The following is a 26,932-nucleotide window of genomic DNA, read 5'->3' on the forward strand; positions in this document are numbered from 1 at the left end:
AGTTCTGGACCAAGGTTTGTCACCTGGTTGTGGACAGTCCTGCTTAAGTCCCAAACCTCAGGTCCAAATTCTCATCACCTACCCCCCCAGCCATTAAGTGTTTCGATTATTTCAAGAGCCTCTGTGTTGCCATTCTTTATGTTCAATGGTTTAGCTACCTCAACACCACAGAATTTACAAAACTTGGCTGTAATTGCTCCAAAGCACTGATAGCTACATAACCTCCTTTATTCCTGGTGTGAATGTTCCCTCCCTCACTGGCCAGTGAAATGCAGGCTTGCCAAGAAGGACCTTCCAGGGTTCTCTTCTGTGGGCCAACACCAGCCCAGCCCCAGGGAGTTAAGAGACCATCAAGGAGATGGCTCTCCTCCCGAATATACCTGTGCTTGCTAGCAAGCCAGAGGGCCTAGGGCTAAGTGACCTTCCTGCTTCGTTTGGCCAGGATAACTCACCTTTCACCCTGAACCATTTTTGTAGGGACCCTACCAACATGCGTACAGGAGCCCTGGGGAGTAGTGACCACTCCCTTTTTCAACTAACCAATCAACACAGGGAGTCTACTTTGGGCCTCTGGGATCCAGTGAGCACTGGATTAGAAATTGGCTTAGTACCCTTAATTCCTGCCATCCTGACTGTAAGCTTAGCCACACAAGCAAACCCGAACAAGCTCCCTACAGCTTCTGGCCAGCACACACGGAAAGTGGAAAATCTGCCTCCCAAATACGTTCACGCCATCTTGCTCAACAAACATTTCCTACCCTAGGCTCCAAATAGCTGTTGTACCCCACCTGTTCTTACCGATTTTCTATACCCTCTCTTACTTCCTGGGCCTGCTTTTATCCAAGGATGTGGACTCTGGCTCCCCTCTGACCCACATCCACAGCAGCGGGACAGGTACAGCCCCTTCCAGGCCCAGCCCAGCCCCAGTTCCTGGGGAGGGAGCCACCCTTGCTGAGCTGAGCAGTGAGACCACATCCCATACGGGAGTCCCAGCCCTGTAGCCCCAGTCAGGCCAGGGACTCTGGGTAACAAAGAGGCAGACACTAGGTTTCCGTTAAGTTGTAGGAATTTATTTTAAATAACCTACAGTTGATTAAAAGGGAATTCATGATAAAAATAGAAGATACTTGAGGAAAGATGTGGGAAATGGACTCTGCACACACACTAAACTAACAATGCCTCTAAAACTAATGATTATAGCAAAAAATGTCTTCACATTAAAATTCTGCTTTTTATGTTTTTTTTTCCATTTTTTACACAATTACAAAAGAAAAAATAAAAGCCCTAAATTCTTGATTATTTTTCCTTTTTTGGACCAAATACTCATTTTCCTCTAAATTATTGACTTGTGGAACTTTTTACACAATAAAATCTTTCAAGTGAAAGACTAGGTTTAAAATGAAAAAGATGGATATCTGAAGAGTACAGAGAATGCTCAGAACAAAGAATGATGGGAAAATGGTTTCAGTCACTGATTATTTCATTATCCTTAGACTCACTCAACCCCTCATCCCTCCCCAACCCCAATCTACACGATCTTTAAGATCAAGAAAAAGGTTTAAATATTTTAAAATAATTAAAAAGAAATAAAAATTCACATTTAAAAAGGAACACTCAAGTCAGGAAATATTTTCCCATCATGCTTTTCTGTGAACAGGTGTCTGAACCAAAACACTGCCGATGTCACGACTGCTTCAAGTTTAATGACAATTGATTCCCATGACAACAGTGACAACTCTCACTAACAGGTGCGTTGGGTTTTTGTTCTACTTAATTTTAAATTCCTGAAATGGGGGAAAGGGGAGGGAGTTTAGGAATTCATTTCTATTAAAATATAGAAGTTATTGCAAAACCCTAACTGTAAAAACGCACCAATATAATCGGACTTCGTATACAGTAGCTAAGAGAATCCAAATGCTTCAGTGAAACAGTGAATTTGTCTGGCAGAACTCTGACAAATTCCCATCCACTTGCCCTCTCGAAAATAAAAACAAAATTCAAAACAAATCATACAGCTAGAATTTTGATATCTGAAATATTTTTAAATAAGTTGTCCATAGGACAACTGGCTCAGCTCTCCCTTATAATATCTCCAGGTTTATCTTTTCTCAAAGATGTTGGTTTGTTAAGACTTGCCGCCTCTCTCCCTCAGGTGTGAGGGTTAGCAAGGCTCACAGTTTATCCATCTTCCCCAAACCACACTGTTCCTTTTCACAGAACCCTGCCCCTCAAGACTGGCTAGAACTCGTAGTCCTCATCAGCCATGTCGATAGCCCAGGCAAACTTCTCCCGCTGGGTTTTGTTGTAAATTTTCTCAATTGGGACCCCCCACTTCTTGCACCTGCACACAAAGGAGAAAGAAGGGGATTAGTGTCTCAGGGAGCAACAGCTCGGACCCAGGGTAGGGGGCTTGAATGTGCCTCCTTCATGTCCATCTGGTGAGAATGAATTTTAAGGGTGTGCAGGACATATTCTAAGAGCATCATGTGTCATTTAAATCATGAGCGTGACCTCTAAAGTTGATGTTAATACAGATGTACTAATGAAAAAGGTACACGTGAAAATAACTAAGAGAGAGAGTTGAGTAATTTGCTTACATTCTCATGCAGCTACAGAGCATGGAGCTGAAAACTGTAACCTAGCTGTCTGGCTTGAGTTCATGCTCTTAACCACTGTGCATACTGCCCCTCAAGCTAACCTAACCTCTAGCACCCAACAGAAAGGGCAGAAAGGGTGCAAGAGCTGAGTGGAACCCCTGACACAGAGGAGCAGGTGCCAGAGAGATGGATTCTTCCACCTAAGCTTAGAACAACTCAATTAATAAGCATCTTCAAAAAAATAAAAGCCGCTTATTTTGGATGTCATTTTAGGACTGTGTGGGGCAAGAGGGGACACAAATAATAGAGAATTTATCGTCTTTGTTGTAAGCTTCCTCTAACTCTTTCTGTAGGTTGCTGAGATCTATATTCTCATTTCTATTTTTTTCTGCTTGTTCCTTTCCTCCTTTGCTTGTAAAAAAAAATTTTTTTTAAAGTTCGAGTGCAGACAGATCGGCTCTTTTATAGTTTTCCTTTAATAAGGGCTAAGAATTCCCATTCCTGTTCTCAAGTTCCACAGAGGTAGGGGCTGCAACTGCCTTTTAAAAACAGACATAAATACATTCCAAGGCAGTATAACATTATTGACCATTTAGTGCCATTCAGCATGTTCTAGTGCATTTGTACTACGCATAGTAGAAAGGCAGAGGTTTCCCAAAGGACTTAAAGTGTGAAGTGCAGGAATGGCATATGAAGGCCAACAGTGCTCCTCAACTCCCTCCCTCCCCGCTCTCCTTTTCAAGCCAGCAGCAGGAACTCAAGAAGGGCTCAGTGCTTACCAAGCCACTGTGATCCTCGGATCCAGATAATTGAGTTTGGAGGTTCCCAAAGCAATTTGTTTATTCTCTTCTCGGTCTGTGGCCTGAACTTCGAGCTTCATTAACTGCTCCTCCAGTCTCTGCACAGCCTTCTTCTTTGACTCTACCACCCTGGAAGAATGGAAGTCATTCAAGAACCAGGCCTAGCATCTGGGACAAGAACACTGCAACCCCACCCTGCCATGCAGGGGCAGCAAAAACAGGAAAGCCCTAAATACAGAGATTTCCAAAAGACACCACTCAGAAACCCCAGAAAGGCTGGGGCCCCGGGGCCTCTGATACTGTCCCCACTTTTCTGTCAACCAAACCCCAGCTTTGCACAACACCAGGTACATACTTCTTGGTCTTTGCATCCTTTAGGACCTTGGCATCAGCCTTAGCACTTTTTAGGTCTCTCCGGGCATCTGCTAACTGTTCCTTCTTGGCATCAATCTAGGTGAGGAAGAACAGTAAGGTTTAAGAAAATCAGCCCAGAGAGAAAAAAGACAGGCTCCACCAGAGATGAAACCTAAAAGTTGTCTCGGCAGGCAGGCTGTCAGTGGTGTGCCAGGTAAAAAACCCCCAGCGGTGGCTTCTGGAAGGCACAGAGGAGATGTACAGTGACTGCTGAATTCAACTGCTATTTTGCCATTTATGTTCTTTGCTGACCCTTCAAGAAATAAGTGATCCTTCTACAGGCAGTGACCCAGGGCCCCCTTAATGCAGAAGCTCGGGTTAAAAGAACGTGCCAGGACTGGGAATGTGCTAATCTTTCAATCAGAGGACATGTTGGCTTTAGACACCTGGGAGGAGGGCCACAAATGAAAACTGTTTGTCGAATGGATCCTGTGCCAGGGTGTAGTTTCATTCTCAGAATACTACAGGAGAGAACTCTTTATGAAGCTGAGACAGGATCCTTGCATCTACGGAACCCAGCTCATTACTCAGATTCTGCCAGTGCTCTGGGAAGGAGCTGCCAGCTTCTCAAGAAAAAAGTATACACTGAGTAGAGTACCTAAGGGACTTAAAAATGGCAACTGAAATACCCAGGAAGCAAACAGCTCAGCCAGTCTGTTCAAACCTATGCATGGCTTGGCTCTGGCATTCTGTTTTTAAAAAAGAGAGCTGAGACGGCAAGGAAATTGAAGTAGTTATCACTCAAAAACAGAGGTCTGAAAACATTTTTGGCTATGGAGCGCTTTCTATAAAGGAAGAAAACAAGGGCAATTCCAGCCTTTCTTGCTTATAGAACCCTTGAAATACCTCCAGAAAACCCAAGTTTTTCGTTTCTGCTTAAGGACAGCAGCAGGCAACACCACGAAACCAGAGCCTGAACCAGTCAGCTCATACTGCTGGGGGGCAGAACCTCGGACGTGCTATTGCCTTGCTAACCTGTGAAGTCAAGGGAACCTTTGCGGCGTAAATAAATACTTGCCTGATTCAACACACATGGGGCTGTTACTCTCAGGCTAGAACTGTCTGTTAGGTATACACAGCCCAAGACTAGAAACAGAGGCCACCATTGTGAGAGAATCATTAAATGCATTTTACTATAAATGGCTTACTTCCAACATCTATGTTGTCCAAAGTCAAGCTGAAGGAACGGATTCTATACACAAAAGTATCACAAACACCACTACCCAGATTCTTCTCAGGCTAGAAATGTAACAAACCACAATCTTTTAACCATTTCTGTGGATGCTAAATTGGCAGGCTGTTTCAAATTCTCTCAAAGCATCAAAGACTCCATTGATTCACTTGGCAAACAGGGGCATGTGTTTGCTTTGTGGGCACACAGGAGAGGGTTCCTGGGCTTGGAGGGCTCGTCTGGCAGGCAGCCTGGGCTGCCCAAACAGTGGTTCCAGAGTAAGATCAACAAAATAACTCCTCATGCTCCAGGGAGGAGTAGCCTGAATTGGGTAAACAGCACCTGAATATTCAAGCTTTTAATTTCTGGCTTGGAATAACAACATGGGGAGAGTAAATGATACCAGAAGACCCTTTAACAGAGTGGCAGCAAATGGGAGCTGCTAGGAAGGGTGGTCTATAGGGTTCTTTGCCTGCCAACCATATGGTCTAAGGATCTGAGAGGCCTAGGGATGTATATTCATTTACTGTGCACATGTGCATCCCCCTTCAGGAAAACCAGATGGCTCCTGTAGCATGAACTGTAGGTTGTGGATATTTTTTGACCCAGATGTACTACTACTGGGTATTTATCTTAAAGAAATTTCAATAGAAGGAAAACATGGTGGACCTGGAAATGTATGTAGCCTTACTGTATAGTAGCCATTTTAAACTCCATATGTCCTAGTACAGAATTCTGTGAATGTGGATAGAAAAGAATTGCATCTGTAAGTTCACTAACCTCTATTTGAAATTCACCATTTCTTCTTCAATTATGACTGTGGGCAACAAACCTTAGTAACACCAGTAGTACCTAGGACTTCACCACCAATATATGTACAGATATTTCCATATCACTGTAATTGTGACAGAAACCTTGAAGCATCATTTACATATCCATTACTATGCCTGAGATTTACAGTCATTATCAGACCCATCTTAAGATCTTACTTAATAAGGAAGCACATCACAGACTTTAAAATTTATTTGGTAAGTATATTTCAAGATAATTGGTCCTTTGTGACCCTGTGTGTCTGCTCTAAAGTGAAATATTGCAAATTCTATTGCGAGTTAGTGCATTGGAATAGGTTATGTAGCCACTGCTAACACAGAAATGCCAACCACCCAATGTTTCGTGCCTTGTGGCTTACAAGTGCAGTACCAGGCAGAGTCATAGGAGGAGAGGCACATGGAGGAGGAACAGCATCTACTTGTTTGCATGTCAGTCTCTCCCTCTAGGGCAGCAACTCTGGCACAAAGCCAGCATTCAACAGATGTTTGATGATGAGCTACATAAAAATATGATTCATGTGGAATGTGTAAAAATAAAAATAGTTGTGCTAGGATAAGGGGGCAATTAAAGATCATTGTTTCATCATCTTTTCAATTTGAAACAATCTAATTTGGAAATCGTATTTCTGGGCTATGGCAAGAAATTGTAAAGACTCTCTTTATATCCATTACCCTCATTTATAATAAGGACAATAGTTAGCAATATTTCAAAGAAGGTACATCAACTTAGTTTTTCAAAACAGGAAGTGGACAGTGCAGTACTTCTGTTCACAGAATGGAGATTTTCTAAACAATGGGTACCTGATACTCAGTATCTTGATCAGAGCTAACTCCTAGTATATTTCCATTTGTCTATCTAGCATGGACCTGTCTTCCAGAACAGACCTAGAACTGGCCTCCTCCTATCACAGCTCAGAAGGCCTCGTTTGCAAATTATCTATCCACAGTATATGGGGTTCCCTTAATTTTCCTACCCCTCCATCCAGACCCACAATACCTTAGACTGCAAGTTCATCATGGACTTCTCAAAAGTTTTGGGTGGTGCCCTCTGATGGTTACAAAGAATTGCAACAGCTCGGTTGGCACGGTTATAAGATAGGATCTTTGCTGGGATGTTCTCATCCGCTGTGAAGAAAGAAACAGGGAGGGTCAAACAGTATGTATACACGAGGAGAATACACAACATGCTTCCCCAGCTCTTCTTCCTCATGACTTTGCCAGGCCCATCTCACTCTGATGATCACGTTCTCCCAAGACACAAGGTCAAAACCTATGAGTCAAGAATCATCTTCTGCTTGTCTCAAAGGCTGCCTCCCCTACCTAGCCACCCAACGTAGCCTGAAGAAAATGTGGAATTGGGACAGAAAAGGTCTGTAGAGGAGGGTAAGACAAAAGGATCACAAGCTTTACATTTTAAAACCACAAGGCAGTTATCTGTTTTATAAAGAAAACTTAAACTCACATGGCATCCTTTATCCCACCCTAAAATACCAGTCCTCAAAATATCCTCTTTGGATTTTCCAGCTCATATTGTAAGGCCACCTGACATACTTACAGAGGACAGGGGGAATTTAGCAGTGACTGGGCTCTAGGAAAAAAAGTTTGTGGATCTTGATTTTACTTCTGCACCTAGTTTTTAGAAGAATATTACCTAGTATCTTAAGGGGGGAAAAATGACAGAAACCGCAGGGGAAGGATGTGCTCTTATTTCTTTGTGTGTGCGTGCTATTTTTAAAAATTAACCTTCACAACCTTATTCTTTCCAATTTAACCAACATCACAGCACTAAGTCTTCACCCTGTGAGTTTTCAAATAACATACATATAAAACATCAAATGTAGGCATTTTCAGAGCAGGTAAAAAGCTCCTGTCAGCATTCCATGAAAATTAATCTTGAAGTTGGGGTAGGAAGGGGGAAACTGCACTGATTTTATGTTTATACACCTAAGCCTAGAGCTATAGAAGAAAAAGTTTCTAGTCATAAAGTTAAGGAGAAAAAGCAGAATGGATCTAGGACTTAGCTGAGCAAGGGCAATGTACACACCAGGAAGGATACAGGCCCATCTGACCAAGCAGTACTTACGGGCTGTGAGTTCTTTTAGCTGTTGCTGTAGCGTGATGGAGGCATTGTATGTACGGAATACTTTGGCTGTCAAGCCCTCCATGAGATCCTGAAGATGCTTATTTAGAATACCAGTCTGGAGGAGACAAAGCACAGAGAGGATATTGGGATTTAGGCAAAAGCCATACCACTCTGCCCTTTCTGGCAAGCTCTAGGACATTTATGCCAGTGTAATCTCAATTTTGCCAAGTTTATGGTCCTGCCAGTGGGAAGTTAAAAAAAAAAAAAAAAAAAAAAAAAAAAAACCAAGTGAAAAGAATTCCAAAACAGGTTTGCATGATACCTCCCTATGAAGTACTTTAATCTTAAGCAGGCCAATAAAGCAAAGTTGTCCTTCCCTATTAAGATCTTCCCTGATAAGATATCAGGGAAAGGCCTTCAGTCTCCAGCAGAGGTGGCTGGGCATCCAGCCAAGAGAAGACTCTGCAAGAGCCAGAAGAGAATAAAAGGCAGGGTTTGTCCACCTGTCTCAGGGCTTTGGGCATGGATTTACTGCGTGCCTACAGGAGGAAGAGTGTTTAGTCCAAGTCACCCCCAGGCAAACCTCTCCTTTAGGAGCTTGTGAGGAGGCTCTGGCTGGGCCCCTCCTTCAACCCAGTGCACTCTGTCCACTCACATTGAGTCTATCAAAAAGATCATCCTCAGGCTGTTTGTTCTCCATAAATAGCTGTAAGTTCTTAAAAACCTAAAAGAAATAAGTAGAACCTATTATTTAAAAAGCCTTTACTTTGGAAATAATTGCAAGCTTACAAAAACTTGGAAAATAAAAAAGCCCAAGACATACTCACATCCTTTACCAGATTCACCAACCATTAACATTTTATACATTATTCACCATTTGCACAGTACATGTCTGCCTCATTTCTCTCTACATACATGTGTGTATACACCTATTTGTGTCCTGAACCATTTATGTGTACTTGTATTAAATAATAGCCCTTTACCCCAAATATCTGTGTATTTCCTAAGAATTTCTAAGGATAGAGATACTCCCTTACATATGCACAGTATCAGCTTCATAAATTTACATGTATATATACTTCAATCTGCTGTTCATATTCCAATTTGGTCAGCTGACTTAATGATGTCCCGTACCTCCCCGGGATGGAACCCAATCTAAGGTTATTACATTATCATGTATCTTTAGCCTTATTTAGTATGGACCACTGCCAGAGCCAGCAAAGCCTTAATGACTGATTAAACATCAGACCGTTAAAGGGCTGGATTATGGAGGCCCGGCACCCTGTAGGTCTCTGGTTCAAGCCCAACACGTGGGGGAAAACGTGGAGTTGCAGTGCCCTCTTTGGCACGGGCTCAGAGATTTGGGGACTAAAGGGCTACTGTTCTGCTCAGTCAAGAGTTGAGGAGAAGTTGAAGAAAAGCTACAAACGTGACAGATGTGCAACATGACCAGGGGATACTGAAATGTGGCTGAATCATTACAGTAATGTGAGTTAAGTCTTATACTGAAATTTGCCATGAGGGCCAACTCTCTACAGCATGCTCTGTTGAGTATTACTATAGGACACATCCCCCCATCCCCAGGAAGGTGTAGCATTGGGGGGGGGGGGAGGTAAGGGACAGGGACTAAAAGGAGGTACCACAAGACACCCAACAACACCTCTCCCCTCTCTTTCAAACCATTTTCCTAATGTCCAGCGGAGTGAAGAGCATACAAAAAGCGCTCAATAAATGCTTGCTGAATGAATGAAAGGAAAAAAAAAGGCCAGGGAGCAACAGGCCACAGTAACTTACTCGTTTCTCAACAGGGACTTTGTTATAATATCTGATTGAGTCCTTCCCAAGAAAGTCAAACTCTACCACGTATTCCTGACCATCCAACTCTGGGTGCAGATTGATATGCTCCACACGAAGGGAGCAGCACCCCACGGTGTCCGCTGTTTCTCCTTCCTCCTTCTCATTGCCTGCTCTCAGAGCAAGCTGTCCAGGAAGAGAGGGAAAAATGAGAACAAATGAAAAAACTTGAATCTCACAGGATCTCTAAGGAAACCCACATCAGAAGTCTCCCAACTCTCTCTGGAGACAGGGCATCAGTCTGCAAAGACTTGGGAATTCTGGATTCTACACTGTTGCTTCTAAATGAAGTATGGGGAATCATAGGGATTTTTTTTTTTAAATTAGCAAATGAAGGAGTATTCTTCCTATTCTGAGTAATCAAACTCAACAGTCTCTTAATTTTGCTCAGTTTTTGAGACAATTCAGAATTTGTGCTAGGCAGAGTAAAACTGGGGGGAAAAAACCAGAATCTTCAAAAAGGCATTGACAAACTGATCTCTAGAGCATGGTCCTTCAAACTGTAGTTGTGATACATTAATGGATTGTTTAACCAATTTTAAGGGTTATAACCATCCTTTATAAAAAAAAAAAACAAGAAACCAAAATTAAAACGTCAGAATTCACCGCTCATAGAAAGTCTAAACATTGTTTTGTGCAGCTTTTGTTTCAGCTACACACAAATATATTTATGTGTGTTGGGTCGTGATGTAAAATAAAATTTTTTTGGTGGCTTATAGTCAAAAAGAGTTTGAAAATGTCACTGTATTTCCTGCAGATTCAGATTCAGAGCGCAGTATGCTCCAAACGCCTCTCTCTCTCCACTTCTACCTTCCTTACTGGACCAGAGATCGGTCCTCCTCCAGCTCTAACACAAGGCCCGGAGGAGTAAACAAGGTGGGGACACCTTGAATAAGCTGAACATACGAGGTAACGTGACAGGGAGATGCTCACCTTGTCTATGAAGTACAGAGCTACAGCCCTCTGCCGGACTTTCATCTCTTTGGACTTCCAGTCTTCTCGATACTGGTTCCGGATCTTATCCACGCACTTTTTCAGTCGCCGAGCAGTCTCATATTTCTGCCAGTCTTTCTCACCCTGCAAAGACCCAGCCCCAAATGTGGATTGCTTAGGGATGGTAGAGGAAAAATAGACTTTGAATATCCAAGTTCAGAGCTCTGAACCAAAGAGAAGGAACCTGAGCTTAAGCAAGGCAGAAAAAGAAGAGTACTGAAGAGAAGTTTTAGAGCATCTAACCTGATGAGAACTCATGCTGTCCCATTTCATTGTCAAGCCCAACTGGCTCCTGTCTAATTGCTAAGAAAGCCTCTGTAAAAAAAAGCCCACATGACATGTACCAAAAACTGACTTCTGTCAATACAAAGCGTTTAAATATCCCCAATTCCCACATCAGCATCACCACTCTGCTGCAGAATCTGTGACCCAACAGCAGTTTTCTGCTAGGACTGAATTTCATTAAATCCAAGACAACCATTCAGTCTGATAGACTATCAAGGAAAGCAGAACCAAAGATGACAACACGTAATTACTAAGGAACACAGAGACTTCCAGGAACAGTGGTAATTATTCACCATTTTCTAACTTCTGCATTTAAAATTTTCTTGATTAGACTGAGGGAAACAATGTTACTGGGAAGACTTTTTTTTTAATCATTAGAGTTTTTGGTACAAGGTTTAAAAATTGATTCTAATGCCGATGAAATGTTTTTAAAAGGGTGTGAAAAGACTGAATCTAATCAACAGTGACAGGAGACTATTTCTGCTACCATGTTGAATGGAAACAGACTCACAAGCAAGGACTGATACTGTCAAGTGTGAAAGGTAAGAAACGAAAAAACAAAAAAACCCCATGAAATCCCAAGGGGGGCAGGGAGTATTCTAAGGCCTAAAACAGATTATATGACATGAATAAAGGGATGGAACTTAAGAACCCAAGAATCTCAGCTCTTAATTCCCCCAACCACAAGAGAAAGGGGTAGTGATTAATAATGACATATGCCTACTTCCCACCTGACATGGGACGTGTGGTCCTTGAAGCATAAGAACTGTGGTCAAGGTAACTAGCCTTAGCCTTCTGAGTATGCAGGAAAGTGGGCTATGTGAAAGCAAGAAATATCTTCTACATCTAGCTCTAACAATGCTCAGAAATGCACGCTTACCCGGGTATGCTAAGGATTCATCAGCACTCTCCCACAACTGTGTGTGGCCAAGTTGTATGTACTTGGTTGGCTACAAAACAAGAGGTTCAGTAACTACTTGTTGTGGGTGGGTGATTTAGCATTTGGTGATACAATATCTAAGAAGAAATATCTAAGTTCTATTTCCTGACAATGGGAAGCTGAAAATTTCTCACTGATTTTTCTAAGTACATATTGACATTTAAGAGGGTGAAGAAAAAGGTGTGATACCAGCTGTCCCCATACAAGTCAACAATAAATTTCCATGACAATCATGTCTCTGACACACACACACACACACACACACACACACACGACTGATCTTCAATAGTACAGTTTCCAGCTTAGGAGCGGGCTGTTGGCCATCACTTTAAAGCACACAGGCCTACCAAAGCCTGACTCCAAGTCTTCAAAGTCCCGTAGATTTACATTTGGGCAATTCCTTACTCATGCCACTGAAAGTTTAGAAAAACCCAACAAATAAATCATTCACAGAGGATACCACAAGACCAACTTTTCTTCACAGGTTGGCTGGGCTCTTGACACAAGGATCCAGGATTCTCTCAAATAAGGACATAGAGATGGGGGGCAGGGGCAGAAGCCACCTTGTCTAGGTCTAGGGGCCTCCAGGAAGTATGCTTATCCCTGCTGCCTTCAGTTTCTCTAAACCGAATCCAGACAGTTAAGTGCACCTGAACAAGCTTTCTCAGACTACTAGAAGGTAAAATACCCATTTCGGTCTTCCAGACAAGGTCCTCATCAAAACTATCTCAGTAAAACAAGGTGACTACTATAGGGGGACTGCCTTTAAGCCTTTCCCATCTTCCCCTACCCATTCAAACCTCTGTTTGGATAAGAATCTAATTTGATTTAGTTATACAGGACATTCTTTGGGTGATTTTTTTTTCTTTTAACTAGTGGGCTTACCATATTTTGTTTCTAATATAATTACTTACTCATTAAGCACAGTGGGTAAATGGGGTCAGAATCTGGACTCAGGATACAAAGTGGGAGATGAGCTAAATCCCATTCTCTAATCCTCTCTGAGATTTGTCTTGGGGAATGATGACATTTGCCAATATTCTTAAGTGGCTCTTATTTTTTTAAGAATTTTTTTTTTTTAAAGATTTTATTTGACAGAGAGACACAGCGAGAGAGGGAACACAAGCAGGGGGAGTGGGAGAGAGAGAAGCAGGCCTCCCGCCAAGCAGGGAACCCGACGCGGGGCTCGATCCCAGGACCCCGGGATCATGATCTGAGCTGAAAGCAGACGCCACCCAGGTGCCCCCCCCTTTTTTAAAGTAATCTCTACACCCAGTGCTGGGCTCGAACTTATAACTCTGAGATCAAGAATCACATGCTCCACTGACTGAGTCAATCAGGTGCCTCTTAAGTGGTTCTTTTCACACAGATGGTGATCCCAATGTGAGTTTGCCATTGTGTAGAACATGAAAGAACGGGCGGCTGGCACTGTGAACTCCAAACATCTACCACTTAAACAAAAGATACAACAAACTGGCCCTATATATTAATACCATGTTTAAAGAGAAAATCCAACTAGCTTTTCATACGTGCCCACTTTTAAAAAGTTTGTCTTTCTATTGCTGATATATAGAGGTCTTTATATATTTAAACTCTTTTCCAGATATAAGTAGTGCATTTTATTCTACTATTTGCTATTCATCTTCCATTCTCAATACATCTTTTGTCATACAGATTTAAAGTGTAAAGTGTCATACAGATATAAAGTGACAATTTATAACCCATGTAACCCACACCCCATCAAGACAGAGAATATTCTCTATCATTCGAGAAAGTTCCCTCATGCCCCTTCCCGGTCAATCACCAACTAAGCCACCACCATTCCTTTAATCTGATTTCTATCATCATAGATTGATTTTGCCTAATTTAGATTATATAAATGGAATCATACAGCATAGACTCATGTGTCTGGGCTTCTCAACATGTTTTTAAGATTCATGTTGGGGTGCCTGGGTGGCTCAATTGGTTGAGCATCCAACTCTTGATTCAGGCTCAGGTCATGATCTCAGGGTTGTGAGATCGAGCCCTGTGTCAGGCTCCACACTCAGCGCAGAGTCTGCTTGAGATTCTTGCTCTCCCCCTCTGCCCCTCCCCCAACACTCTAAGAAAATCTTAAAAAAAAAAAAGATACATCCATGTTACTGCATTTATCAGTAGTTCACGCCTTTCAACTGCTGGTATATATGGTGTAATCTATAACTATCCCTAATGTCTCTGACGAGACCTGTGTTCTGTTGATGTACCCCTACAATGTTTCCAGTTTGAGACTTGCACAAATATAGTGCTGCTATAAGCATTCTTGTACATGTTTTTTGTGGACATAAGTTTTCAATTTGATTTGGGGCAAAAATACCTAGAACTGGAATTAGTATCTCATTGTGGTTTAAATCTGCATTCCACTGATAATTAGTGATGTTGAGAACTCTTTCACGTGCTTATTGGCCATTCCTCTATCTTGTAAACATCTGTTCAAGTCTTTCACTTTTTTATGGGGGATGTTTGTCTTTTATTATTGAGTTATAGAATCCTTTGTATAATCTGGATACAAGTTTTCTGTCAGATAAACATGCTGCCAGTATTCTCTCCCAGCCTGTATTTAACAGTGTCCTCTCTGTTGAACCTAAGTTTTTAATTTTAATGAAGTCCACTTTGTCAATTGTTTTTTTAATCATTAGTGTTTATTTTGTGTCCTGGGAAATCTACACTAAGGTCATGAAAATGTTCTACCATGATATCTAGAAGTTCTAGTGTTTTATTTCTTATACTTCAGAATTTTGCAAAAGTCAGGCTCAGAATTTTTTAAAAATAAGCGTATGTCTTATTTTCTCTAATAAAGCACCAAAATCAAGAGCTTCCTAAGCATATAAAGTTTTATAAGGGTATTTTCCTTCAACCTAGCCCTTCAACACAAAGATGGTTACATTTAAAAGGTCTGAAACCTCACAGAATTATAAGATCTAAAGAGAGAAAAGGCAGAAATGGGTATTTCACCCTAAGAATATTTTAATAGGATTGAATACAATGTAATAGCAACAACTGATTCTGAAGTTTACTGTACTTCATTTAAAGAAAAAATGAGGGCGCCTGGGTGGCTCAGTTGGTTAAGCAACTGCCTTCGGCTCAGGTCATGATGCTGGAGTCCCGGGATCGAGTCCCACATCGGGCTCCCTGCTCGGCAGGGAGTCTGCTTCTCCCTCTGACCCAACCCCCTCTCATGCTCTCTCTCTCATTCTCTCAAATAAAAAAAAGAAAGAAAGAAAAAATGACAAATTTTGTTTGTAAAGTTAAGACTGGTTGAAGAGCCTCACTTTTACTAAGGGTTACTTTACAGACTATGAGACTAGATAATGTTTCCAACCTTGGCAGTGGGTTGGACTTAGCAGTGAGTACCTTTAACAAGCAGTCCTTTTGTAACCTCTGGATCTATGGTTTATCTGGAATCAGAGAGCTTCACTGGAACTACTGGTTCCAGAAGGCTGACTGCCATTTTCCTGCTATTTCAGATTCTGTGGGCACAAGTCCAGAGTGAAAGAGGAAGGGAATGGAAACACCTGCAAGATGTCTGAATAAAGCAGAACAAACCAGGATGAGCGCAGAAAAATGTGAATGAGCTCAGGACAGTCTTTACCTGGAGCACACGTTCCTGTGGCTCTCAAAAGTCCTCATCCTTTCAATGACCTGTGAGGCTATTTGTACTATATGCCCGGCTCTGAATGCAAGTAGACCAATCCAAGTTTCAGAAAGTGGGACATTAAAGGGACACACTTCAGCTGTACTCTTAACTACCCAATTTTTTTTTAAGTTGTCAAAAATCTCTAAGTCATATCATACTTGAGATAAATTTCTTACTGGAGCAGAGATGGGGTACAATGGTACAATAATATTACAGGGGGGAAGTGAATAAGTAAAATATAGACAGAAAAGCAAGCAAAGAATCTTAGAATAGGAGAAGTCTCTGGAGGCTGAGCAGAAAGGTATATAGAAAGAAGCCCCATGATGGTAGTCTCCCATGTTTTGGATCTAAAGTCCGCCAGGAAGTAAAACTACCAATTACCACCCTTCACTCTCTACTACAAAAACTTACTCTTTTTTTTTTTTTTTTTAAGATTCTATTTATTTATTTGAGAGAGAGAGAGAGAGAGAGAGACACAGCGAGAGAGGGAACACAAGCAGGGGAAATGGGAGAGGGAGAAGCAGGCTCCTGCTGAGCAGGGAGCCCGATGCGGGGCTCAATCCCAGGACCCTGGGACCATGATCTGAGTCGAAGGCAGACGCTTAACAACTGAGCCACCCAGGCACCCCTATAAAACCTTATCTTTATAGACTTTTGGGTCAGATCAATAAGTGAAATCATGCTTTAATCCTTACACTGTTTCAAACATAGCAATGGAAGTGCTCCAAACAAGATGGGGAGAGCTAAAGCCAGTGCACCTGTGTTAGCATGGGCTTAACTGGGCCAGAAGACTCCTCGGAGGAAAGAACAGAGAAGTGCAAAGAGCAGAAGAGAACGCTACATGCACAAAAACTACCTCCCCATCAAAAGTTTACAGGTTAAAATACATTAGTGGTCTCACTCATAGTCTAAGTATCTATACAAATACATCCACATTGAGATACAGAATAATAAAGATAAACTCTTTCCTGGAGAAAAGATACATTATAAGGATGAAAATGAAATTTTCAGTGAAGAATTTGCCACCTATAGATCCTCACTAAACAAACTGAATGGGTGTGTTTCAACAAGAAAAGTAAACCTAGAGGGAAGGTATTGAGTACAGAAATTATCTCATTCTGACGACTGCTAACTGGAGAGAGGATTAGGGTTTTATGGGATGATTGTGGGTTCTTTTAAAAGGAAAACTTTAAGCAAAAGATGTATGAGGTAGGGACGCCTGGGTGGCGCAGTTGGTTGGGCATCCAATGCTTGATGATTTCAGCTCAGGTCATGATCTTGGGGTCCTGAGACTGAGCCCTGTGTCAGGCTCTTGGTTTAGCGAGAGGAGTCTCCTTGAGATTTTTCTCTCTCCCTCTGCCCCTCCCCCCACCTATCTCCCTCCCTCCCTCTCTTAAAAAAAAGAAGTATGAGGTGTAAGAGTGGAAATGATTTATAGGTAATTTACTTGTCTACACAGAAAATCCAAAAGAACACAGACACTTCTAGAGTAAGAGTTCAGCAATGTTATCAGATACAAAATCAGTATTAAAAAAATCAACAGCATTAACAACTCTAGTAATAACAGAAATGTAGTGGGGAAAAAAATCACATTCAATATAAGCCTAAAAACTATAAGGGTTCTAAGAAAAAAAGGTTTTAAGAATGTGTAAACTATGGAGAAAATTATAAAGCAATACTAGAAGGTGTACTCAAAGACATAAATTAATGGAGAAGTAGAACACATTCACAGATTGGAAGACTCAATAATGTCAATTTTTCCCCTATTAATCCATAAATTCAATACAATAAAAATCTCAATAGTTTTCATTAGACCATGACAAATTTATCTCAAAATGAATGCAAAATAGCACAGCCAAGAATAGCCAAGACAGTTCTGAAGAATGAGGTGAAGGAAACCTGTCCTAGTCAGTAGAGCTCAACAGTTAGGACAGTATGCTAATTAATTAAGAAATAGACAAACAGGACAGAGAGCCCATAAACAGACTGACATATATGTAGAGATCTGATATATAAATAGAGAGGTAATATAACTAAATAGTTCTGGGACAACTGGTTATTCACTTGAAAAAATATATTAGAGCTCAACCTCCTACTATACACAAAAATACATTCTAATAGATCAAAGATCCAAATGCAAAAAGCAAAACTTTAGAAATGTTGGCAAGGATATGGAAGACAGAAACATGTGCACACGGTTGGGGGAATGGTGGTGATGTAAACTGGTTAGGCACTTTAGAAAAAAATTTAAAAATACCTAATGAAGAATCCTTAAGGCAAATTTTTATCCATATATACAAGGAAGATGTATTGATCCAGCACTGTTTATAACAAAATATTATAAACAACCTTAAATGTCTCTTGACAAGAGAATAATTTTTTTTATAAAACAAAACACCATCTAGCAAATAAAATGGATAAATTACAAGTATATGTCAAGATAAAAATATCAAAACCAAAGCCGAGTGAAATAACTAAGTTGCAGAACGATCTCAATAGCGTACCTAAAATTATACCTTGTAAAAACAATGCTACATATTGTTTATTCACAGAGAAACATATTGTAAAAATACAAAAATATATAAGAGAATGAAAACATTAAGTTCATTATAGTAACCTCTAGGGAAGGAGGTGAATAGTACACAGGGGGCTTCAGCTATGTTTATCAGAATATTCTTACAAGATGAAATAATTAAACAAATAGGACATGATGTTAAAGTTTGACACAGCCAGATGGTGGGCATGAGCTTTCACCGTACTGTTATCTATTCTTGTATATCTGAAATATTTCATAAAAAGTAAAACCCCTAATGCTTGTAACTCCCTATTTTTATCAGGAGAATGCTTCTCCTGCTGGCAGTGCATTTAAAGACTATTGAAAGCACTGTCAAATCCGGACCTCTGAAGTTCTTACTGCTCTGCTGAGAGAAACAGCCAACAAGTACAGGCAAAAGCTAAAGAAATCACATTTCTTTTTCTCTTAACAGGAAGTACGACTTCCCAAGCCTTTAACCATCTTCATGACTCTTAGGATCCCAACCCAGCTGAGTAGATTCTCTGTCCTGGGTATAAAATTCTAGGCAGGGCCTATATGTGGGTGACTTCTACGTTCACTACCATAACCATCATTCAGAAACCTACACAAATCCCTACAGTATATGGGGGTTATCTGGATATTGTCAGGAATAAATTGGTGGCTCTCAGCCCTGGAGGTCCTCCACCTGCCCTATCAACAACAAAGATGTCAACCCTTGGAGGCTCTCCTATAATCAGCTAGAATCCCAGGTGTAAGAGAATGCAGTATGCATGTATTTGGAATCCGTTCACCTCTCTTCACCCATACTGGCATCATCTTGTCCAAGCCATCACCATTCACTGCCTGAAGGATTACAACAGCATCCTATTGGTAACCCTACTTCTGGTGTGTGTCCGATCCAATCTCCACAGAATTTAGCACTCAGAATGATCAGTTATGTCAAGTTTCTAAAACCAAAACCTGGTACTGTTTCCCTTAGAACCCAGTACCTTCCTATTGGATTTAGGATAATATAAACAATTTTAGGAAGAGTCTGAAGATCTGGGCTGCATCCCCCTCTAAACTCTTCCTCATGCCCCTTTCTTGCTCACTGTACCTCAACTAGGCTGCCCTTCATTCAGTCAAGACCACCAAACTCTCACCTCAGGGATTTCAAAAGGCTATCTTCTTTGGAACACCCATTGCCCTCTCCCTTTCCATGGATAAATCCTATTCATCTTGTCTTATCTTAAATGTTATTTCCTCAGAAAGGCCTTCCTTGAACCCGAGGCCAAATCAGATGCCCTGGTATACTCTCAAATGGTACCCTGCACTTTTCCCTTTGCATCCATCATTTACAAGACTTTATGTTTACTGGTATGACTGCATATAAAGCCTGTGAATCTTGCTGAAGTGGGGTTATGTTCAAGACACTCCTCTCTTCAAAGCCCTTCAATGGTTCTCCACCAGATGCAGAATATGGGCCAGTCTTTTTATTTTAGCAAGACGCTTAAGGCTGGCCACAATTTAGCAGTAGGGTGTAACATGAAAGCATCAGGAGGCTAAAGATCTAAGTCAGAGTTACTAACTATTGGATTGTGGGCAAGTTTTCTGGCTTCCCAGAAACCAAGTTTATCTATAAAACAGTGGTATTAGTACATCTGGTATGGTTGCTAAAATAATTGAATGTTAACATACATGAAAACACTTAGAAGTAACCTAATATCCATTATTTTGGTTTTTTTGTGTGTAAAATACATGTAAAATTTACCATTAGTGACATTTATAGCACATTCACAATGTTGTGCAAACATCACCATTTACTAATTCTTTTTGTCACTCCTTTTTACACTTCTCCCTCTCAGCCCATGACACAAAGCTGTTTGGAATACCTAAGACCTAAATGTAATCGAATTTCCTTCATAAATTTATTCCTGATCTGTAAGTGCTGGGAATAACTGCTGTATTTATCTAAAAACACTTAATGCTTACCTTTCTCCTAATACAGTTGAATTGTTACCCAATTTGCCCATTAGCCTAGGAGTTCTTTGAGAACTAAAACCATTATTCATCCACCTTTGTTTATTTCTGAAGAAGAGAATGTTTCTTTAGATGACTTCTGTTCATAAGGGTTTTCTCTGATTCTATACTTACTCTAAACTAGAAAAAGTGATTTTTTTTTTAAGATTTTATTTATTTTTCGACAGAGACACAGCAAGAGAGGGAACACAAGCAGGGGGAGTGGGAGAGGGAGAAGCAGGCTTCCCGCTGAGCAGAGAGCCCGATGCAGGGCTCAATCCTGGACCCTGGGACCATGACCTGAGCCGAAGGCAGACGCTTAATGACTGAGCCACCCAGGCGCCCCGAAAAAGTGACATTTCTAACTGAATGGCAGAAAACAGAGATGGTCTTTTCCATATTAGAACAAAAAACTCCAAGTTAAGAGAGTGTGTTGTTTAGTGTCGACAAGACACAGCCTTTTGAGGTGCAGCTTTCATGTCTTAACAGATGTTTAAAAACCTGTAAACCAAGATTAAGAAGGTCTGTAAGTCCCAGTCCCCTGCATGTTAACACAAAGAACTAATTCCTTGGCTGTTTTCTTTTGAGCTCATTTCTCTTTTAGGTTGCTACACACATTTCCATGGTACATCTGAGGTAGGAAGTTCATGGGACTCTCCCACGCAGGATATGCCTAGCAGGCTAATAAGAACTTGACTGCCCTTCCAAGAGAGCTTCCCCTTTCAGTAATAGGATTAACAAATAACAACACATGGGTATACAACAGTTTACAATGTGCTTTCACATACATCATCCCATTTAGTCCTCCTGGTAGAACCTACCCATATGAAACCCTAGGAAGCCAGAAGTATGTAAGACTCTAGATTTTACTTCTTTCTGGATTTAGAGCAATCATGTTCCTTTCCTCAGGGCCAAGAAAGGTTGAGGAAGAAAGCTACAGAAGTAAATTTACATTTATTGCAGTCTTAAAAAAAAAAAAATGGGGGGGGTCCCAAGCAGATTCCACGCTGAGCAAAGAGCTGGACACGGTGCTCGATCCCAGGACCCCGAGACCATGAACCAAGCTGAAACCAAGAGTTGGACACTCAACTGACTGTGCCACCCAGGTGCCCCACATTTATTGTATTCTTTATCACATTCCAACCACCAGGCAGTAAGCACCCATGAAGGAAGGGACTGCATTTGTTTTGTTTACCAACACATTTCCTAACATCATGCATATACTCTGCCAGGCATATACTGGAATCTCAGTATTTGTGAATTAATAAATGAATCAGATTATAATGTGATGCAGAAAGTGGATATTTCTTAGGAAGGTCACCAAATAATGCTAAGCATGAAGATACTTGCCTTATTTTATGGAGAGTTTGTCATTTGTCACAGTGATTCTAGAGACCAAGAACACTACATTTCAACAAAAGACATCAGCCCCACTAACTGGTATAGCTCTTAGCTACCCCTTACCTTGATTCGTGAACTGGGGTTCAGCATGATGTATTTAATGGAACCTTGGATGTTCTCTGTCCAGGAGACCAGCCAAGTAACCTTGTTATCATGCCGGACCTCTTTCCATTTATGTCCTGTAGGAGGAGAAGGAACCTTGGCATCTCTGTGGAAATAACAAATCAGGAGGGCAGTGAAATGAGAAGCGAGGGACAGTTTCACCTTTCATGACCTAAAGTTGATAAATCTGCTGAGCATATATTTCCATGTTTCCTCATTACCAGTCAGTAACTGAAAAGTACTTGGAGATACCATGTTGTTCCCAACAGTTCTGTGTAGCCTGGGAAATAATACCAGCAACAGTACTCCCAAGAACAAAGGAATCCCCCTGCCCCCTTGATTTCTGGCCTAAAGAACTGCGCTCACTTGCTACAGTTGATGATGATATCCTCAGGCATGATCCGTCTCTTCAGCATGCCCATCTTGGGGTGGTTGCCACGGCCGCGGAAAAGCCCAGGAGGTTCTATCTTGAAGTTGGCAATCCTCTCTCTGTGGTTATCCATAATACAGAAGCCATATTCTTTCAGTAATTTTTCATTCTCCTCTTTGATTTTCTGGAACACAGCAAGGAAGTACTCAAAATGGGCTCAAACTGCTGTTCCCTATTCATATTTTATCTCTTATTCGAGAACAGCTCAAGGTACAGAAAAGTCTAAAAATCACTAACAAATGCAAATGTGGGTGCCTGGCTGGCTCAGTTGGAAGAGCATATACGACTCTTCATCCCAGGGTCATGAGTTTGAGCCCCACATTGGGTGCAGAGATTACTTAAATAAATAAAACTTTTTAAAAAACTTTTTTAAAAAGAGAGGACTGCAAATAAGGATAACCTCTAATAGAGTTGTCAAACTTTAAGTATAATAAAATTCCCCAAAATATCTACCTTTGAGGACTGACTCCAACTACAGATTCAAAATTGATTTTCTTAAAGGATTTATGTGTGAGAACATGTTACCTACATATTTTTAAATATAACTTTAAAAATTAACATCATTTTGTTGAGTACTGTCAAAATGGCAGATGGGGAAGAGTCTACGATGGGCCTCCTAAAAGAACATCTCCATGTTTTCTAGTAGATTCCAGACACATTTAGTTGAACAGCATTTCAGATGGGTTTTTCAAGCTCTAACATACCTGTCACAGATTCCATCCTAGGTATATGGGTACATACATTGTATACTTTGCAATCCTTGCTCCAAAAAAGGAGTGGAAGTGGAACACGGAGTCTCCTTACCCTCTGCTGACTCTACCTTCATATTATACTTAGAAATTCAACTTAACTAAGTCCTGTTGCCTTATGGGTGGGAACAGATTCAGAACTTGCTGGCAACAGATGTCCTTGGCCAGGGCTCTGACAAGGGGATACCTGTGAAACCTCCCTATCTTTGGATCGCTATTTACAAGAACAAAGCGGTTTTTAAGTTTTAAAACACCCCTGAAGTAAAGAATAAACCAAGTTTCACTAATTTGGAATACTGAGAAGACTAAACTGAGACTGAAAAGCCTGACGCAATTATCATTCTTATAGTAACTCATAATTTTAAACTACAGGTCAAATAGGAACCATCAAACAATGAATTACATAATAAATTCAAAGGCCTAAATTGTATGTAAAATGTTTATCAAGTCCCTTAAAATAGTGAAACTATAAGGGTGCCTGGGTGGCTCAGTCGGTTAAGCAGCTGCCTTCAGCTCAGGTCATGATCCCAGGTCCTGGGACTGAGCCCCGCATCGGGCTTCTTGCTCAGCGGGGAGCCTGCTTCTCCCTCTGCCTCTGCCAGCCTCTCCCCCTACTTGTGCTCTCTCTCTCACTCTGTGTCAAATAAAAATAAGTAAAATCTTTAAAAAAAAATAAAAATAAAAAAATAAAATACTGGAACTATAGTTTTGAAATTCCTTAAAATCCATAACTACTGGACCTACAGCTTGGGGAAAAAAAAAAGACAAGACAAAGACACTCTAGCCTGGATTTCTCTAGATCAAGGGCAGGCAAACCTTTTCTACATAGAAAATATTTTAGGCTCGAGGGCTAGACAGTCTCTGTTGGAACTACTCCACTCTGCCACTGTCACATGAAAGCAGCCATAGATGATATGTAAACAAGTAGATGTGGCTGTGTTCCAATAAAACTTTTTAATAAAAATAAGCAGCCTATAGTTTGCCTACGGGTACTCTAGAAGAAAATGACATCCCCCTGGATACTGGAAAGATCCTTCTGCAGTGGAGATGGAGATGGATGAACATGGCTAGATTCTAGGGTACAACAGATCAACAACAGGGAGGTACACAGGCAGTATTATTGTAGCTGTCTTAAAACCCTGAAGTCCAGGAGCCACTGTGCAGGTCTGTCCATCCTCAAATACTGTATTACTGGAGTTCCTGACTGGATTTTAGGTCACAAGAGAACCAGGTTCTTACATTAAATAAAGTGCTTATTATTCACAATTTTCAGTCTATGTAAAACCCTTAAGAAAATTTAAACTTTACTAGGCTAAGAATCCTAAATCTTTAGTACAGCGCCATGTGAAATTACTGAAGTCAAATCTCTATTTTAAGAACCAAGAAGAGGGGTGCCTGGGTGGCTCAGTCGTTAAGCGTCTGCCTTCGGCTCAGGTCACGATCCCAGGGTCCTGGGATCGAGCCCCGCATCGGGCTCCCTGCTCCGCCGCGGGAAGCCTGCTTTTCCCTCTCCCACTCCCCCTGCTTGTGTTCCTTCTCTCACTGTGTCTCTCTGTCAAATAAATAAATAAAATCTTAAAAAAAAAAAAAAAAAAGAACCAAGAAGAAAATTAGATGAACTAAACACTATTCCAAAGTTCTCCAGAGGTTTATGAAATTCTGTAGTACCAGTTTCTCTTCCTTGCTCATCTGTTTCCGAGCTTCTGACTGGGCTTTGAAATACTGGCTCATCTGGGTAAAATCACATTTGCTTAGGTTGGTGATAATATTCTTCTCTTCATTAGTCATCTCCTAGTCAAAAAAAAAAGGCGGGGGGACAGAAGAAGGTAAATACACTATTTACCCCATAGGTTTCTTTGTGATTACAGCAAAGCACCATTTTTTTCAACTAAAGGTGTCTAGAGAGGTAGTCTAAATTCATGAGTTTTGAAAAAAAGAAACATAACTTTATTACTTTGTTCTATTACAAGATATTTAATAGAAAAATGCTTTACATGATTTTTCCTTGAAAAAGGTTATAGAACTCTTATGTAATTTCTTGGGCTCGTTACACCCTGCCACATCCGCAAGCATATGTATCCCACAGTTTGAGAAACATGAATATATATCATTTGCTTTAGTAATGAGAGAAATATTTCCATACTCATTCTCTCTTAGAAACATTATCCCTGCTCTACTCACTTATTAAATGTTATTTCCAGAGCTATTCAGAAAGTAAGCTTCAGCTCAGCCTCTGTCCACATAATCCAAATTGAGAATGAGATTGTTTAAAATCACCTAGACAGATGCAGGAAATGTGATTTCAAGAGCAGAAAGTACCAAAAGCAAGTAAGACAGAATCAGAATGGAACATCACATTAACATCTCTCTTTGCAATAGCAGATACAGGACAGGCAGTCAGTCCTGCAGAGAGAAACTTTCCTCTGTCAAAAATACAGTTTGACTTTCCTCTGCTCAGCTAAAGCTGAGGTTTTTTTGTGTTGCCTAATAAACTCCCTCCTGCAGCCATATGAGGGTGTGAGAGGAAAGAAATAGAAGTATTCTTGTTGGAAAGAAACCCTATGTAATACAGTGAATAGAGAAAAAAGAAAAACTTTAAAAAATTCATAAAGCTCAAATTTTATACCACAGAATTTTTGGTAAAGTTAGTTTATTTAGTCCTTGATTAATATTTCTGCAAGGTGCTAGGATATTAATACATGGGCTACAATACCTTTCTCCAGTCTTTAAAGAAATTTTTCCTAAATATTTCCTTAGTAGTATATTCATGGTCGAGCATTTTTGCAAAGAAGGTAGCTACTTCTTCTGCTTTGGGGCTCAGCTTCATGACTTTACCTAGAGGAAAAAGCGGTTCCAAAAATTGAGGTGTATAATTCATGTTTTGAGTATAAATACTGAGCTCTGGAGAAGTCTTCTAACGGATGGTTTACCTTCCCAAGGTATACAAAGGTCTGATGACACATGGTAACAACAACAACAAAGACAATACAGTGATTTATAACTAGTTGTATAAATTCTCCTTCTCTTTAGCAGATATTTACCTGGGTCATTCTCTGGAGACTATGCCAGTAAACTGTTCCCAGGTGCCTGCTCAGGACAGGGATGAGCTGGGGGAGGCCCAGCCACTCTTCCTTTTCCTTTCAGCAAGCAGGGTCCTTTACACCTCTTCAATGGTTTTTAAAAATCAAATCCTCAGAGGGACTCCTGCCACTGCTAAGCTAAGCAGCCTCTGTTCAAGAAGGGGAGGAAGGGATAGGGCAGGGAGTGGAAGAAAGGAATTGTGGGGAAAAGAAATAGGCATCTTTCTTCTTTAAAGTTAGGTGGGTGGAATATGAATAAAATAATATATATCCATAGCAGGCAAGCCCAGATATCCCACATGAAAAATCTAAATAAGACCTTCCTCTAGAACTTTTGTACTCAAAGTGGGGTTCACAGACCAGCAGCATTGGCATCACGTGGGAGTTCTGTTAGAAATGCAGAATCTCTGGGGCACCTGAGTGGCGCAGTCGACTGGGCATCTGACTCTCGGTTTCGGCTCAGGTCGTGATCTCAGGGTTGTGAGATCGAGCCCTGCGTTGGGCTCCATGTTCAGTGGGAAGTCTGCTTAAGACTCTGCTGCTGCCCCTCCCCAACCATGTTCTCAATCTCTCAAATCAATCAATCAATCTTAAAAAAAAATATGCAGAATCTCAGGCCCCACCCCAGATCTACAGGTTCAGCAAGTGCATTTTAAGGGACCTTCAGCTGGCACGTGTACATACTAGAGTTTGAGATGACTGTTGCGGAACACAAGCACGTTGAGGCTGCCTCTTTCAAGGAAATAAGACTTCCAGAGCACAAGGGATGATAGGGTCCTTGGTAGTGTGGACATGTTAGTAAAAGTTGTTCTAAAGGAATCCTGATGTTACACAATGAAAACTGCTAACTTGTAAAGTAAATCTGAATGAGGCCTAGGGGTTTTGTGTATACCTAATTAGTAATAAAGGAAAAGTACTTGGGAGTTTAATCTACTTTTTAAATAGAGTATTTTTAACAGTACTCTTAGGGCCAATTTCCACTCTTTCTTGACTATC

The 26,932-nt window shown here is 40.9% G+C and overlaps 1 protein-coding gene and 1 long non-coding RNA gene across 4 annotated transcripts in view; one reads left to right on the plus strand and one right to left on the minus strand.

Moving 5' to 3' along the window:
• The window catches only part of TOP1 (DNA topoisomerase I), a 96,599-nt gene that overhangs the window by 5,049 nt on the left and 64,618 nt on the right, over positions 1 to 26,932 (minus strand). For 2 of the 3 annotated variants that reach the window (XM_025875595.2, XM_025875597.2), the window contains exons 10-20: positions 25,570 to 25,691; positions 24,525 to 24,647; positions 22,044 to 22,231; positions 21,639 to 21,783; positions 10,683 to 10,826; positions 9,690 to 9,875; positions 8,551 to 8,619; positions 7,896 to 8,010; positions 6,810 to 6,937; positions 3,753 to 3,847; positions 3,377 to 3,526 (exon numbers count right to left, since the gene is read on the minus strand). In XM_025875595.2, the coding sequence (XP_025731380.1) occupies positions 3,377 to 3,526; positions 3,753 to 3,847; positions 6,810 to 6,937; positions 7,896 to 8,010; positions 8,551 to 8,619; positions 9,690 to 9,875; positions 10,683 to 10,826; positions 21,639 to 21,783; positions 22,044 to 22,231; positions 24,525 to 24,647; positions 25,570 to 25,691 (1,465 nt within the window). Of the gene's footprint in view, positions 1 to 1,048; positions 2,342 to 3,376; positions 3,527 to 3,752; positions 3,848 to 6,809; positions 6,938 to 7,895; positions 8,011 to 8,550; positions 8,620 to 9,689; positions 9,876 to 10,682; positions 10,827 to 21,638; positions 21,784 to 22,043; positions 22,232 to 24,524; positions 24,648 to 25,569; positions 25,692 to 26,932 lie in introns of those variants that run through there. The other variant, XM_025875596.2, reaches the window with a different exon arrangement.
• LOC112827084 (uncharacterized) lies at positions 8,856 to 13,012 on the plus strand. Its single transcript, XR_012374678.1, has 4 exons — positions 8,856 to 9,383; positions 10,507 to 11,308; positions 11,463 to 11,569; positions 12,452 to 13,012. It is a non-coding gene; the product is annotated as an uncharacterized lncRNA (long non-coding RNA).

Source organism: Callorhinus ursinus, unplaced genomic scaffold, assembly GCF_003265705.2.
Source record: "Callorhinus ursinus isolate GAN/ISIS: 27379988/994484 unplaced genomic scaffold, GSC_fseal_2.0 scaffold38, whole genome shotgun sequence".
Taxonomy (NCBI): domain Eukaryota; kingdom Metazoa; phylum Chordata; class Mammalia; order Carnivora; family Otariidae; genus Callorhinus; species Callorhinus ursinus.